The 15,033-nt window shown below is 54.7% G+C and overlaps 1 protein-coding gene across 1 annotated transcript; it reads left to right on the top strand.

The window, feature by feature from the left end:
- Positions 1 to 579: 579 nt before the first annotated feature.
- col9a1a (collagen, type IX, alpha 1a) lies at positions 580 to 15,032 on the top strand. Its single transcript, XM_086120866.1, has 32 exons — positions 580 to 1,756; positions 2,647 to 2,721; positions 3,405 to 3,443; positions 3,514 to 3,576; positions 4,964 to 5,017; positions 5,137 to 5,172; positions 5,251 to 5,274; positions 5,685 to 5,738; positions 5,824 to 5,877; positions 5,955 to 5,987; positions 6,478 to 6,534; positions 6,648 to 6,701; positions 6,852 to 6,905; positions 7,468 to 7,521; positions 7,590 to 7,643; positions 7,929 to 7,982; positions 8,066 to 8,119; positions 8,802 to 8,855; positions 8,954 to 9,007; positions 9,091 to 9,135; positions 9,221 to 9,274; positions 9,345 to 9,398; positions 9,479 to 9,532; positions 9,736 to 9,807; positions 10,712 to 10,747; positions 10,828 to 10,872; positions 10,951 to 10,983; positions 11,395 to 11,541; positions 12,132 to 12,186; positions 12,286 to 12,474; positions 12,944 to 13,021; positions 14,646 to 15,032. Exons 1-32 carry the CDS (start codon positions 1,691 to 1,693, stop codon positions 14,840 to 14,842), a joined length of 2,046 nt encoding a protein of 681 aa, XP_085976992.1. The 5' UTR covers positions 580 to 1,690; the 3' UTR covers positions 14,843 to 15,032.
- The last annotated feature ends 1 nt before the right edge of the window (position 15,033 follows it).

The following is a 15,033-nucleotide window of genomic DNA, read 5'->3' as shown; positions in this document are numbered from 1 at the left end:
AAAATGCACTCTTGACAATTTACTTCGTCACAAGAAATGGAGCAGATACGTGTCCTCCGAGTCGACGCACAAAAAAGTCTCAAGAATCGATGCCTTAAAAAGACACCGGGATACGTCCCATTGTTGCTTCGTTTTTGTCCACCAAATACACAGTCGTCTTCGAGCCTTTGTCCGGCTGCCACTAAATTGGAACCACTTTCTCAAGAGAACGCTAAAGAAAGACACGTTTGAGATCTCACCCGTGCGCGCGGATCAAGTTTGACTCGCTCGCCCGGAAATGGTCACGCGTCGCAGAATTTTGGGGGAAAATGTGGCCCCCGAAGCCGACGGTATTCGTGTCTCCGTGAGTAGACCGAAGCAAAAAGTCCCCAGAAATCACACCAAAAGTCTCTCGTCTTGACTCAAAGTGGCTTTTGTTGGTTCAATTTCCAAGAAACTTTTCCCCAGCCCCGAAAGCCAGTTTCACTTCACACGGCAAAATTTGGCAGACATGTCAATCGTGGCTCGATCCGCCCAAAAGACGCCTCCCGGGAGGTCTGTTGTATTTTGGCTCACGCTGGTCTTTATGGGGTCGGTTTCCAGGAACCCTTCATCCGCGACTGGACATTTTAGGGGGGGATGCCTGAAGTCATCTTTGCTCGAAGGGGTCTTCAGCGACAACCTCACCCTCGAAAATCGGAGCCCCAGAGACGAGGGAGATGAGCCCGCTTCAATGAAAAAGATGTCGCTGGATCGAAGAACATGGAGATGGTTTTATTTCATATTTCTATATATTTTTTAAATATTTCTATATTACATATATATATACCGTATATCAGTGTTTTTCAACCCGTGTGCCGCGGGAAAATATCCAATTTGGATGCCTGTGCGGTCTTTCGCCCGGAAAGTAATTATGTAGTACCCGCCCATACCGCTAGGGAGCAGCAACAGCTAGCCAATTGTCGCGTTTCAACGAGAGACAAGCGAATCTGTGACGCATGAATGCAGGACGACGGTGAAACAATAAATAGGAAAGATGAGAAAATATTGTTTTCTTTGTGTTCATTTGATTTCAATTCAAGCTGTTATAACGTCATTCGGGTTAAAAACGGTTATAGTAACAATATAACACGTTGGTAAAATAAGCCTGGGGGGGGTGTTCACAATTTCAGCTGGTGGTGTGCCGTGAGATTTTTTTCAATGAAAGAAGTGCGCCTTGGCTCAAAAAAGTTTGAAAAACACTGATATACTGTATATTATTATTATTATATATTATTTATAATTATTTCTTGCAAATTTCTCAATTGCGGGACAAATAAATGTTTTCTTCTCTTATTCGTCTGTAAAGGGCAAAGTTTCGGCTTTTCATTCGCAAAGTGGAGAGTCCAAGTACCGGCCGAGAATAATCCCGTTGCAAAACAATGAAAAGCATTCAAGTTTTCCATGTTTGAATGGGAATGAGGCGCTTTCTTTCGCGCTGGCGGCGGCGCCGTAGCAGCGGGGGCGGAGTTGCATTTCGGCCCCCTTCGGGCGCGCTTCTCCTCCTCCTCCTCCTTTGCCCGCCCCGCAAGGAGCGAGCCCCTCCCAGCATTCGTTCGGGGCGGGCCGAGGCCCGGGCGGGGGCCGGTCAGACAGGTGGCCCGTTCTCGAGTAACCGTCAACGTACGGGAAAAGGGGGACGCGCGGCGCCACGCTCAGTCCCGGCAAGACCATGAATCCGTCCGGGAGCCGCCGCCTGCTCCTCCTGCTGCAAGCGCTTCTCGTCGCCTCCGCTCAGGTGAGCCTCTTTTCCGCTTCCGGCCAAAGCGGCCGCTCGGCCCCAGAAATCGCCGCCCGAGCTCGTCCCTCCGAGCGCGGAAAGGGACTCGGCGCCCGTCGCCGGTGTCGTTTTCTCGGGACTCGGGTCGCGAAACGTCTTTTCGGCGCAACCCGACAATCGAGACGCGACGCGGCGTTCGGTCGCTTCGAGCGGGACGCCGGCCGCCGCGTCTCCGTCGAAGACCGAAGATGGATGAAGCCACGGGTGGCTGGCGCCGTCGTAGGTTGGCGAGGCGGCTCGCGGCGAAGACGACGCGTCCGGCCGAACGGAAGACCTCCGGACTCCACGCGGGAGAGCCGACCGTCGCGTTCTGCATTCAAGATGCTTTTGCGGGCCCCTCCCCGCTCGGGAGCTCAAACGCGTGTTCGATGGGGTTAGGGTCGGGCGAGGGGCGTATTTTGGGCGAGCGGCCGGCTTGGACCCGAAACTCCTTTTTTTTTTTGGGTCGATACGGCAACAATCCATCTGTTCGATGTTCTCTTCAATTGCAGTTCAAGCGTTGAGATGATTCACTCGGCAGATCGTAATCCTCGACAAGGAGTTGAATGACTCGCTCGCTGGGGGGAAAACGGGGGCCTTTTCTCCAGTTTGCGCTTTTCTAGTCGGTGAGCCTCAAAGATCGAGGCCGGCGGTCCTCAGGCCGGACCCCTTCGATGGCCCGCGCGCCGCCGCCGGTATCGCCGCATACGCATCCAAATGTGCCAGTCATGATCGCTAATCTCGGCACACGACGGCCGACTGAGCCGAGATCAGCCGAACAAAAGGGCGTCTGTGCGGAGCCGACGTGTGCGCTGATTTTTTTTGGTTTGTCCCCCCCCCCCCCCACCCCTCCCACGTGTGTTTTGCAGAGGGGCCCGGTGGGTCCAAGAGGCTCCCCGGGACCACCCGGAATCGCCGGCGTGCCCGGCGTGGACGGCATCGATGTGAGTTTTGCCGTCGTACGCGACCCCGATTCTTTGGCGGCAACACGAGCTCGGTGGCGTGCCGGCGACAAGCCGCTCGGAACGCCATCAAAGCCTCTTAGCCTTTCACTCGCTCTGCTTCTTTTCGACAAGTTCCGAAGCCTGCTTTGGAGCGTGTGCGTCTTGGGGGGGATTTAAAGGAGACATGATGGATCATGAGTTGCCTTCATTTCAAAGAGTTCCCAGGCGTCTTACGTAGTGAGATGTTTCAAGGTGAAAGGAATCGGGTGTAAAACCAATCGCTGCCCCCAACGAAATTCAGCGCCGCCGCGCTTAGCTCCCGATTTGGGGCACGGCGGTGCTCCTCGCCGTGTCGTCTGCCGGCGGTTTGCTGTCACGGACCTACGAAGAAACTCGGTGCAGCCTCGCTCGCCCGCTAACCGCCGTTGACGGCTGCGGACGTCAAAACCTTTACTCGGGAAAATGAGCCGCTTCAAAACGAGACAGAATTCAAAACTATGTCCGGAGACTATTATTGTGATTTTTTTCTTTTGCGGGGGGGGGGGGGGGGGGCGAGAATGGCCGACTGCCTCTGAGCATGTCCGTGTGACTTCTTGAGAGTTTTGGAGCAAATTTCCCGCCGCTTCATCAAACTGGACAATTTTCACATTGATTACAAGCAGGCCCATTTTTTGTGCGTTCAGGGCGAGAGAGGAGTGGACTCCACAGTCAACGGCGGAGCGGTGAGCGACCACCCGCACGCACGCACGCACGCGCACCCACCCATTAAGATCTCATCCTGCTTTTTTGCAGGGTCCTGCCGGGGAAAACGGCAAAGACGGAACTGGCGGGGCTGCGGGGCTTCCGGGAGCAGACGTAAGTGGAGCGACGACGTTTAAAAAAAAAGAAAACGGAGCGGGGCAAGACGGACACAGGCGCGCCGCTTTGAGCGCGCGGCGACCGGTCGCGGGCGTGGCCGGCCGAGCTCGGCCCACAAACGTAAAACCTCACATGAGCTGAGAAAAAAGGAAAAAGCATTCTTGCAGTTGCTTTATGAAATGCGTTGTCGGAAGAGCGCTTAAAAAAAAAGTTCCGAAGCGATTTCGTCGGCTTCTCCTTTCAAACCCAATCGGGACGATTTCCGAGGCCAAAAGTGAGCGCTAAAGTTTTTCCAGGCCTGTGCGAAGCGACGCTCGAATAAGGATTGTGCGCCTCGGGGGGGGGGGGGGGTCTTCCTGATGGAAACAGGGCTCTTTTTGTGCCCAATGGCAGCAAAGGGGCGCTGGGGGGGAGCAGAATGGAGCCAGTGTGTCGCTCTGATGGCTGCGCTTCCGTTAGCCGTCCACTCGGGCTGCGATTGCGACATAAAAGTGTGTGTGTGTGTGGGGGGGGGGGGGTCGACTTGCTACCAGGATTTGGCAAGCACCTCCCTCAGAATATCAGGACAACTATTCACTTGACTTGACTTTCAAAGTTAATTTGCAATACTTTGTTTACTTAAAGGGGCATACCCCCCCCCCCCTCAAAAAAAGAGTCTTCACCCCGCCCAGCAACAAGTCACGGGCGGAGGAACGTGAACACAAAGAAGGTGCGTTGAAGCCCGACTTGACTTTGCATCTTCCCGTCGTCAGTCTTCGCAAAACTCTGCGGTTCAAAGACGCCGAGCGCTAAGCTGCGGCTAAGCGAGGCCGAGGTCATGTGACCAAGGGATGCCAATCGTCCCGTTGCTTCGACTCCCTTAGCTTTAGCGCAGCGGGTCCCGAAAGAGCGTCGGAAGGAAGCCGGCGAGCAAATAAGGCCTGCCAAAGTCACGTGGTCGTCGGCCGCTATCTGCGGACCGGCTCGTATTTAATTGAGGCTTCACTTAGTCGGGAGGACATTTTCTGGTGGTTTGACGCTAACTACTCAACGAATGATAGTTAGCTCAAAATTTTAGCCGCTCATTTACAGTCGACTGAGCAGAGCTTCGTATTGGCCAAATTCAACCGTTTTTGCATAGGGAGGCTCACAATTAGGCGACCTAGCGAGCGGCTAATCGACACGGTTAGCGGATGCTAGCTGCCCTCGAACGTGCGCCAAAGTGCCGCCAATTTAAGCCAGCGTTATTGGGGTTGGGAACGATTGTCCGCTTTTCCGCTGCTGTTTGCTAACAAGGAGGGGCTCACTTGGTCCCGCTCGGCTCCAACTTTTCGAGCGAGCAGATGCTAACTCCTCGCCGCTAGTAACTATCTGTCGGCGCGATTTTCTTTCCTTTCTTCCGCAGGGACCCGCGGGGCCTCCCGGAGATCGAGGCCTAGCGGGCGTTAAAGGAGCAAAAGTGAGTCGACTCGCATCCAACGCGATGCGAGTCAAGCCGCCAAACATTCTCGCGCTCGGGCGGCCGAGCGGAGGGAAAAACTAAAACTTCTCGGCGCGTGTGCCTCATCTTGTCCTCAGGGGGATCCCGGACCGCCGGGCCCGGCCGGCGAGCCGGTAAGTGCCCGCCGCGCTCTTCATGTTTAGCTTTTTTTTTTTCCTTCCTCTCTGTTAAGGATTTGTGGCCTCTTGCAGGGCGTGGGACCAGGCGGCTTGGATGTGAGTTCTTACGGAACTAAGAATGTTTTCCCCTCTCAGAAATGTCACTCGTTAAATGTTCTTTTTTTTTTCTTGACGAACCCCCCCCCCCCCCCAAAAAAAAAACATTCTGTGAGATTTGTAGACGTAAGATGAGGGTTTTAAATTAAAAGATCTATAAATTCCCTGATCTTTTTCAGGAAAAACTTTAGATTCAAAAAATATGACTTTCTATCGCTGGAAAAATGACAATATTTGTAACTTTTTTAGGAAAAAAAAGGAGGATTGTAACTTTAGTACAAAGCAATTAAAACATTTTCATCAGAAAAAAAAATCCAGTCACCCCCCCTCTCAAAATGTTTTTTTTTCTATTTAAATATTTTCTTTTTTTTTTCCCCCCTCGGGGCCCGGGGGGCTTATGAATCGGCCAGGGCGTCCCGGGGACCGACGGCCTCCCAGGAGAAATGGGCAAAGCGGGCGCTCCTGTGAGTGTGTCCGCATGACACGGTGACCGCCGAGTCCAAGGTGTCCGATTGAAAGAATAATCCTTAAAGCTGCGTGTCGGCACAGGGGGCCAGAGGCACCGGGGGCCGAGTGGGCGCCACGGGAGCCGCGGGACCTCGGGTAAATCCCGCCGGGAACGCCGCCGCCGGTTGTTTTCCGGCGCCGACGCTTGACATGCAGCAAAATGTTTTTTCCAGGGTCCGCCGGGAGTTTATCGGGGCCAAGAACTGGTGAGTTTCGCACCGGGACATTCGGTGTCAACGTTCGCCTTAACGGACGCTAACCTAGCTTCGACAAAAATAGAAAAAAGGGCAACTAGCCGTGAACTGAACCTGAACCGAGGCTAACTTTGCCCGGCCAGAATTATCCGGCTATCGGAATCTAAACTAGTTGGAACAAACAAAATGATTCAGTTGTTTCAGCCGAGTAGCAGCTAACTTACTTGTCAACTGGAACAAGATGCTTACTAGCTGTTATCTTAGCATGACCCAACGCTAATTTAACGTAAGCAAAATTAGAGTTATGTCATGTTCACCGTTAGCTTAGTTAAATTAGGCTAACAATGACAGCGTACGGTCGATCCGGACCGTGTTCAAATTCACAGGCTCGCACCGAGCGTTTGCATTTGACAACCGAGGAGTGATGCTAGCTAGCGGTGAACTCATTTTGCTATCAGGGGCTAACTGGGAGTCGACTAACTTCTCCTTGTTGTTGTTTTAGTGCCCTAGTGCTTGTCCAGCTGGATTGTCAGGACACTCTGGATTGCCTGGCATGAAAGTAAGTTCTCATCTACCACGCCAACACCCCCCCTCCCCCCCCCCCAAAAAAAGCAACACCGACAAAAAACATGTCTGTTCTTTTTGCTCCAAGTTGTCGTTTTCTGAGCGCAGGGTCACAAGGGCGTGAAGGGCGAGTCCGGAGAGCCCGGTCGACAAGGACACAAGGTGACGTCCCCGTACTATAGCTTTCCGTAAAACCCCACGTAACCAGTGAAGATGAACCTTTGAAAAAAAAAAAAGAAGAAGAATTCGAATAAGATTGATTACAAATCCAATTTCAACAATACTTTTCTGAATGGTCAAAAATGCTTTCAGGGAGAGGAGGGCGAACAAGGGGCACAGGGAGACGTCGGATCTCAAGGACTTCCGGTAAGGGACCTCCAGATCCAGAGCGGCTCCAAAAAAAAAAGAACTCGTTGGGAAGCGAGCCTTTAGGCCACGGCGGAAAAGATGCTCACCAGCAACCCGGGGCGCGTTCGCAAACGCGCTCCGACACCCAAGCCCGACTCCGAGGCCGTTCCATTCGGAGAGGCGGCGGCGCGCGCGGCCCTGCCGCGAATTTCCAAAAACACCAAATGTGGTCAACCGATCACGGAGCCCCTTCTTGAAGGCTTTCCGACTGAGGACAATCGCGGCGGACGTGTCCTTTGCAGTCCCAGAGACGATAAAATGCTAACGATGCCGCAGCCTTAGTTTACTGGGGCTAAACTGAGCCAATGTAGGTCGACAAGACAGCTCGCCGCAACGCAGTCTTCCCAAAATCATTTGGCCATAAACTGCTCAAGTACTAACTGAAAGCCATCAAATAACCATGGACGAGAATCGTTGAGAGAGAGAGAGTGGGGTGTGGCTCGAGTGAGACCGAGGAGTTGCGTCAGGTCAGAAGCGACTCGTGAACCTTTGGTATCGGCTAACGCGCGCTTGCTTCCAGGGCCCGGCCGGAGCCAAGGGCCCGGCGGGAATCTCGGGCTCCAAAGGCGAACGGGTAAGACGCTCAATGGTCAATAGACTCGCAGACTTTGTCCCGCCTGTGACCGAGACGTCGCCGTACAGGGACCCCGAGGGAAGCCGGGGGACGCGGGACCTCAAGGCCAACGCGGAGCTCCGGTGAGTACCGCCGTCATCCATTCTTCCCGGACGGCGGGGCGGGAGCAAACGAAGCTCGTCTGGAAACGATAACGTAGACCGACGTGGCCGTCGCGGCTCGAAGTTTGTTTGCGGACGTGCTCCGATTTCGAACGGCTGCGTTGCGGCCATTCATATGTTGAGGACTCAAATGAATGGATTTGTCTGCGGGCAAAATGTTTGATTCTGTGCGCGGAAAAAAAATGTCTGCGCTCCGCAAACGTACTAACGCTTTTCTTCTTTAAAACAAACCCAAAAAATATCTAGGGGGACTTTGGGCAGAGAGGAGCCATCGGGGAGGCCGGACCCAGGGGGGCGCAGGTCCGAACTTTGCGTCCCGTTGTTGAACGTGCACCGCTGCGGTTACGGTCGCCTAAAATGCGGTCTCGGTGGTATCCCCGCAGGGTGACGGAGGCCCTTCCGGAATCAGAGGACCGCCGGGACCAAAGGGAGAAGCTGTGAGCGGCGCTTTCCGACTCGGCCCTCGACGAAGGACAACCGCGTCCGCGCAAAATTGTTTGGGTCCAAGATGGCAACTCGATGCTCACTTGGCAGCACATATTAGCGTTAGCAAAATGATGCGGCTACAAAATGCTAACTCCCGGCTGGCGGTCGACCGAGGCTAACTTCCGCTCAAACCGCTTCCGGCTGACTTCCGGGGCAGTTAGCGGCTTATGACCGAATAGTTTTGTTTTTTTCCGACCGCATAACTGACAGTTCACCGAGTCGAACGACGTCAGCCAAAGAACTCGCTTCGAAAAGGCGACCTTAAGAGTTCAACCGGGCAAAGTCGGTTTTGGTCAAATGACTCGGTTCTCATTTCCGGAGATGCTAACTTTAGCCTCATTATAAGTTAGCGGTAATGAGGCTAAATTCAGCTGAGCGGAGGGCACACAATAAATCTGGCAAAACCACTGGATGCTAAGGAATCAGGAACGGAGGCTAATTTACTGAAGCCTACATAGTGCGAGCGAAACGATGTCCCCCACCCCCAAAAATGAAAAATATCAGAAAGTTACACTTTTCCAAGGGTGACTCGGTCTTCGAGTAGCGAGCTCACAATGGCTACGGAAAGACTACTGGATGCAAAGTGAGATGGCGATCGAATGCTAATTTTCTGCCAACGTGTTGTTCTCGCAGGGCCTTCCTGGTCCGGACGGGCGGGAAGGAATCCCTGGACTTCCTGGTTCAAAGGTGACTATGGTCTTAGGGTAGCGTCGGCCCCAAGGGAAGGGTCGCCCTTGACTCCGACCGTGCCGTCGCTTGACGACGGACATTCTACGCTTCTTTAGGGTCTTCCCGGCAAGAACGGAGCTCCGGGTGACGCCGGACTACAGGGTCTTCCCGTAAGTTTGACTGGAACGCGACATTTTTTTGAACCGCCCGTGAACCGTTGCCCTCGTAATGAGCTTTTGGCTCTTCCTCGTAGGGGGTTCCGGGTTCTTACGGCCAAAAAGGAACGAGCGGTCCTAAGGTGCGGAGGCACACAACACTATGGGTGAAAATGGCTCACCCCTCTGCCGGGTTGATTTATTTGTCGGTTCCTCGTTTATTGCCAGGGCGCGACGGGTGATCCGGGCGCGGCGGGACCGATGGGCTCCCCGGGAAAGCAAGTACGCAAGTCTGGCAAAAGCTGGCGGCGCAGCGCCGTGAACTCTTTGACCGGACAGGCTTTGATTCCAGGGCGAGCGCGGCGAACAGGGCGAGGCGGGACCCGTCGGACCCCGGGGAGGACCGGTGAGTGCTTTTAGCGGCAAAGGCGCCGACGGGACGCTGGCTCCGACGATCCCGAATTGACTCGTGCCGGTTGATGGCAGGGCGAGCGAGGGGAAAGAGGACCGGGCGGACCCCCGGGAGCATCGGGACCACGGGTGAGGCCGCCGACTCGGTCGTTACTCGAGCACCGCCGCGTGGCCGCCGACGCCCCGAAGCGATCGAGCCATCTCGTCTTGTCCACGCGGCGGCGCTTGAGACGGATGGGGAGGCCCTGCCCTTTTCTTGGGGCGGGGGGGGCGGGTCTCCATTTCCCGTCGGCCGCGCTAACGGCGGCTCCTCCCGTTTGACTTTCCAACAGGGAGGCAAAGGCGACGTGGGCCTTCCCGGACCGCCTGGGCCGGCTGGCTATCGGGGCCTCAAGGGCCAAAGGGTAACATTTTGCTTTTCCTGCATCGACGGTCATGTTGCCTACTTTTCAATTCATGAGAACACGTGCGACCACCATTTTGGATTTCGGTTTTATTTCTTACAACGATAATGTCAATTCTGTCAAGGATAAATGCTCTCGCCCAAATAAAGTCGCATTTATTTATTCATTTTTACTTAAAAACTCATTGGCACCCAAAGACGTTTTTAAACGTCTTTTCAGACTCGGTCCGGAATTGGCTGCTACTGAATGAGTTAAAGAAACACTGTAAGTCACACTTTTATGATTGTTTTTTTTCTCCGGGGGCAGGGGGAGGGCATTTTCTCCGGTTTTATTTTTTTTAAAAAACGGCGAACATCCACGAGGAATCCTTGGTTGGTATTTTGCATTTGGATGCCGCCGGGAACTTGAAACGGCGAGGATCAGAAAGCGTCGACGCGCTGCCCGCCGGCTCGTGTGAGCCAAATGAGCGATCGAGCGCTTGGCCACTTTCGGGAGCGATCGTCCCAGGCCATATTTGGCCACAAAGACGCACCGCTAACCAAAGTTGGCAAATCCCGGCCACTTGTCATCGTGCAATCGAGCGCTTTTCAGCGCACTGATTTTTTAATGCTTTTTCGCGTGTGCGAAGGCCTTTCCACGTCAACATTCGTGCCCCCCCCCCCCCCCCCGTCATTTTCCCTTCGCATGTCAAGGGGATTTGACGTGGATCTGAAAGGAGGCCCGCCTCATCTTGAAATGCGCACTTTTGAATCGCAAAGTCCAACCGGGGTGACGTGAAAGCACGCTCGGGGAAGCCCGACCGACATCCGCGTCACGGGCTAAATCGCAAAGGGCGAGCGCCGCACGTGGCGTTCCGTTTGTCGCTCAAGTCGGATTGGATCTCTTTCTGTCCCCCCCCCGCCAGGGTTCCGTGGGTCCGGATGGTCCGAAAGGAGAGCAGGTGGGTTTTTTTCTCGTCCTCCAAAGTCACATTCCACAGCTTCTTGGCGGCATAACCCGCGTGCGCGGCGTCCACTCCAGGGACCCCCGGGGGCCGAGGGCACGCCGGGATACGGCGGAGACCCGGTGAGCCGCCGCCCGCCCGGCCGCCGCTTTGGACCCGCTCCTTCTTGGCCTTCCTCATCCGGTTGTCTTTTCTTGCAGGGCGATCGGGGCGAGCCCGGCGAAAAAGGGGCGGTATGTTGGCGCAAAAGCACGCCTTTACTTTTTCTATACATGGAAAAAAAGTTTCTTTTTTCATTCTCACACACATTTTATATCTATCTCTATATAGAGATAAAAAATACACACACACACACACACTTTTCGGAAAAAACCAAAAGTTGGATTTTTGATGCAAATCTCCCTCATCTTTTTGGAGAAATTAAAGCACAATAGGGAAAGAACCCGTTTTATGCATTTCTTTTTTTGACCGGTGGAAAAAAGTCGTCCTGAAACGGTGTATTTTTCCATGTTGATATTTGTATAAAAAAGGATCCCCTTTTTCCATGAGCAAAAAAGGTCCACTTTGGAAATGAATGTCGCATTTCGGAAGAAATCTTTTTGGAGCGAAATCCTTTTCTTTGATTTTCCGTTTTGTGCTTGCAGACGGGTCCGCCGGGGGAGACGGGAAACGGGGGACCGGAAGGCGGGCGAGGGCAGCGAGGCGAGGAGGGCGAGCCGGGCCGGGCCGGACCGCGAGGCACGCAGGGCGACATGGGGGCGCCGGGGCCGCCCGGCGCCCAGGGACCCGCGGTGAGAGTCGCGCCTCCGTCCGAACCGGTTCTTTTGCGATCTGATCTAAGCCCCGCCCCCTCATCATCCGCGAAGACGGCACGCCGCTTCATCTTCAGCCATTTCGCCCCTCCCTTACTAAAAATGACGTCGCGGCTGCTCCGGGCTCGGCTCGCAAACATCGCGCGAGCCCCTCGCCCCCCCCAAAAAAACCACGTGAGCTGCGATCGGTTGTCACCCGAGGAACGGCGATGTCATTTTCAGTCCGCGGCAAGTAGGCAAACGGCCGGCGCAATTTCGCCGCCGCCGCCTCCCTTTTCCGCAAAGACGAATCGGGCGCGCGGCGCCGACAGAGCGGTCGGGCCGCCGTGTCCATCCGCCCGTGGTCCGATTGCGCTTATGCTCACCGGGGTCGCGGGCGGCCGTCTCGGGGCGGCTCCCTCAGCTGCCCGCCGGCCAATCGCGGGGCGCGCATCGAGGGACCTGCAATTCAAAGAACATTTTGGACTTGACTTGCCCGTGAAACGATGCCTAAAAAGCTGAATTTTGACGAAAGGCTAGAAATGGAGACGGGACGACGGAGCAAATCATTTGTGCTTGTGTTGACGCAGGGCAAATCGCCGACAGACACGCACATCAAACAGGTCTGCATGAGAGTCATGCAGGGTGAGTCGCCGTCGCCGTCGCCGTCGCCGTCGTCGCCGTCGCCGTCGCCGTCGTCGTCGCCGCCGCGGTCCTCATGATGGTCTCGGTGCCGCTTCACAGAGCAGCTGGCCCAGCTGGCGGCCAGCCTCGGCAGACCCGAGTCGGGCGTCTCGGGGCTCCCCGGGCCGCCGGGCCCGCCGGGCCCCCCGGGCCCCGGCGGTGAAAACGGCTTCCCGGGTCACAGCGGGTCCAGAGGGCTTCCCGGTCTCAAGGGGCCGCCCGGGCCGCTGGGCCGCAAAGGACCCAAAGGTGGGACCGCCCGGCTACGCCTCCCCAATCGCTCGCCAGAAGAGACGCCGGCCCGCACGCGCGAGGAAAACGTAACGGCTGACTCGATGTCGGAAAGGTCCCACCTTTACGAGACAAAACGAACTTTATGTTGTCGCGAGTCGCATCGAAAAATCCAGGCGGTTTCGATTCGATGAACCAAATGGAAACGTTCTCCGTTCAAATGAATCGAGGCCCTTTCTTTTTCCAAGATGAGATTGTGCAAAGATGAGCGTTTCATTTGCAAATGCTCCGCAAATTGAAAATTCTTTCTTTGGAACGCAACAAAATTAATTTCTTGCGTAGCTCAACTTCTTTGCCGAACGTCCTGAATATTTGCGCGTGCCCCCCGACCCGTATTTGGGAAACGACCGTTTATCCTACCCAAGCGTGGAAATATGTTCAAACGAACACGTCATCATGCAATAACCTGATCTGTTCTCGTCCGCAGGGGACCAAGGGGACAGGGGGGCCCGGGGCCCCACCGCCCGCGGACCCAAAGGCGTCGCGGGCACTCCTGGTTTGCCAGGTAAGCCGCGGCCGAACGCTGGCAAATGAATCTATATTTCAATTTTAAATTTAGATCGTCAAAGAAAAAAAATGAAGAACGTGCTCAACGGCGCGGCGGGTGCGCGGGCAGGTTGTGACGTTGCGCCATTTTGCCGTCCGCGAAGGGGGTTCCTGGCGTTTCCCGTCAACGATTGTGCATTCAAACGGGAGTCAAGCTTCGTTTTCAAACGTTGCAAAGGCTAATGCCCGCGTTCTGCTCAAACCGCGCTGACGTACTCGCGGAAAATGAGCATCGACGTCCGGGACTGTTATTCTTTCACAAAACGAATATTGACACGCCGCGGGAACGTATACGCGAGGCTAATGCAAACCGGGGCCGAAGGCACGTTTTCTCCCCATCGGCGGGGGGAAAAAAACGTTCGATAGTTCGATAAATACAGCACACCTCAGTCGCAACTTTGTTCTCCTCTTCATCTCGTATTGAACTCCATATGTGCACATCACCACACTGCCCCTCAGAGGCCAACACGGGAACAGCCGTTCGTTTGTGATTCGGGGGGGTTTTCCCCCCTCACTGGGATCATTTCACGATATTCTTTGCCGTGACTACATTCGAGATTTTTTTGTGTCGTACCAGACACGCGCATATGACATTCCACGTCATATGACAGCAAATACAATTGCCGAGGTCAATTCCAAAATATCCGGTGGAAACGTCACTCGGCGACTCACCTGTTTTCTGGGTTTGTTCACGTGACGTAGGCAACGGCGGCCGAGGGCACTTTGTGGATCTCAATGTCAGTAAACGGCAGAGGGCGCTAGAGGAGCAAATGGCAGGCCCCCGCGATGGATGAAAACATCCGCCCTTCCTTCCTCAACAAACGCAAATATTCATCACGCGGGTGGCTACGCGTGACCCAAAAGAACATTAAGTCCATTTTGAAGCGCAAACAAAAATCAAAGACTCACCAAAACTCTGTGAACGTTTCTGCTCCCGGGCATCATTTCTCGCTTCCAAAATAACGCGGGAGAATAGACGATTGAATAATTGTCATACTGGAAATACGTGTTCTTAATTACAGATTTATAAATCGATTTTTTTAAACTTTTAGTGAGGGGAAGTAAACGCGAACGGTAGAGTGAATGTGGCGCGCACCCGCTTGTCATTCGGATTCACGCCGAGCCGGTCGCATTCAAATGCCGCACAGTCAAACCTCGGTTTTCGAACGTCTCCGCTCTCGGCCAAATCGGTTTTCGACCGAGTTTTTACGCCTCGGATTACGACCGAAAATGGGTTCTCGACCGAACCGAGCGCACTTGAATGCGCCACTTGACTTCTCTCGAAGCGTTCCATTGTGAGCGGACGTGTTCGGTAAAGATTTGATTTTAAAAAGAGCGTGCTTTCGGTTTTCGAACGGCCTTCTGGAACGGATGATGGTCGAAAACCGAGGCGTGACCGCAAGTCAGAACGTACCCGCCACCGTCGCGAGTGTCACCGATGAACCTCAAATCAAGCTGGGCTGTTCCGGGAGGCTTTTCCTGGCATTCCTTCCGTCGAGAAAACGTCCAATTTTGATGTACCGTAACAGCGCCCGCGTGTGTCTACCTGTAGATAGATCTAAAATAATCGCACCGCCCCACAGGGCAGCCGGGCCGGTCGGCATACGGCGGCGACGGGCGCGACGGCTCTCGGGGGCCTCGCGGGGCTCCCGGAATTCCGGGAGTTCCCGGGCCCCCGGGCCCCTCGGGCCCCGCCGGATACTGCGAGCCGTCGCAGTGCGTCCTTCCGGCGGCGGCGGCGGCCAAGGACTCCGCCGTCAAGGGCCCCGCCGACATGTGAGCGGGCTGCGGAAGGAAGCGGAGCGCCACCGACGGGCCGGCCGGAGAAAAAGGCCCCAAGAAAAAGTGCTCTTGTGCGTACGCTTGTAAATGTGTTCATACATGCAATACTGGTCTCGAGTCCAACCGTGTTTCGCCGCTTTTATTTATTCCGGCAACACTCCAGAGGAAATAAAAGACATTTTGATAAAC

This window comes from Hippocampus guttulatus, chromosome 9 (assembly GCF_054856545.1).
Source record: "Hippocampus guttulatus isolate MCC_2025c chromosome 9, RoL_Hgut_1.0, whole genome shotgun sequence".
In the NCBI taxonomy this organism is placed as follows: domain Eukaryota; kingdom Metazoa; phylum Chordata; class Actinopteri; order Syngnathiformes; family Syngnathidae; genus Hippocampus; species Hippocampus guttulatus.
The sequence above is the reverse complement of the archived record's forward strand: the minus strand, read 5'-3'. Positions and strand labels throughout refer to the sequence as shown.

What these genes read in the sequence shown, in the direction of transcription:
- col9a1a (XM_086120866.1), top strand. Translation starts at nt 1,691, where the DNA reads ATGAATCCGTCCGGGAGCCGCCGCCTGCTCCTCCTGCTGCAAGCGCTT. An exon ending in CGGGCTCCAAAGGCGAACGG is followed by an intron (nt 7,522 to 7,589) that starts GTAAGACGCTCA and finishes GTCGCCGTACAG; the next exon opens with GGACCCCGAGGGAAGCCGGG. An exon ending in CGGGAGCATCGGGACCACGG is followed by an intron (nt 9,533 to 9,735) that starts GTGAGGCCGCCG and finishes ACTTTCCAACAG; the next exon opens with GGAGGCAAAGGCGACGTGGG.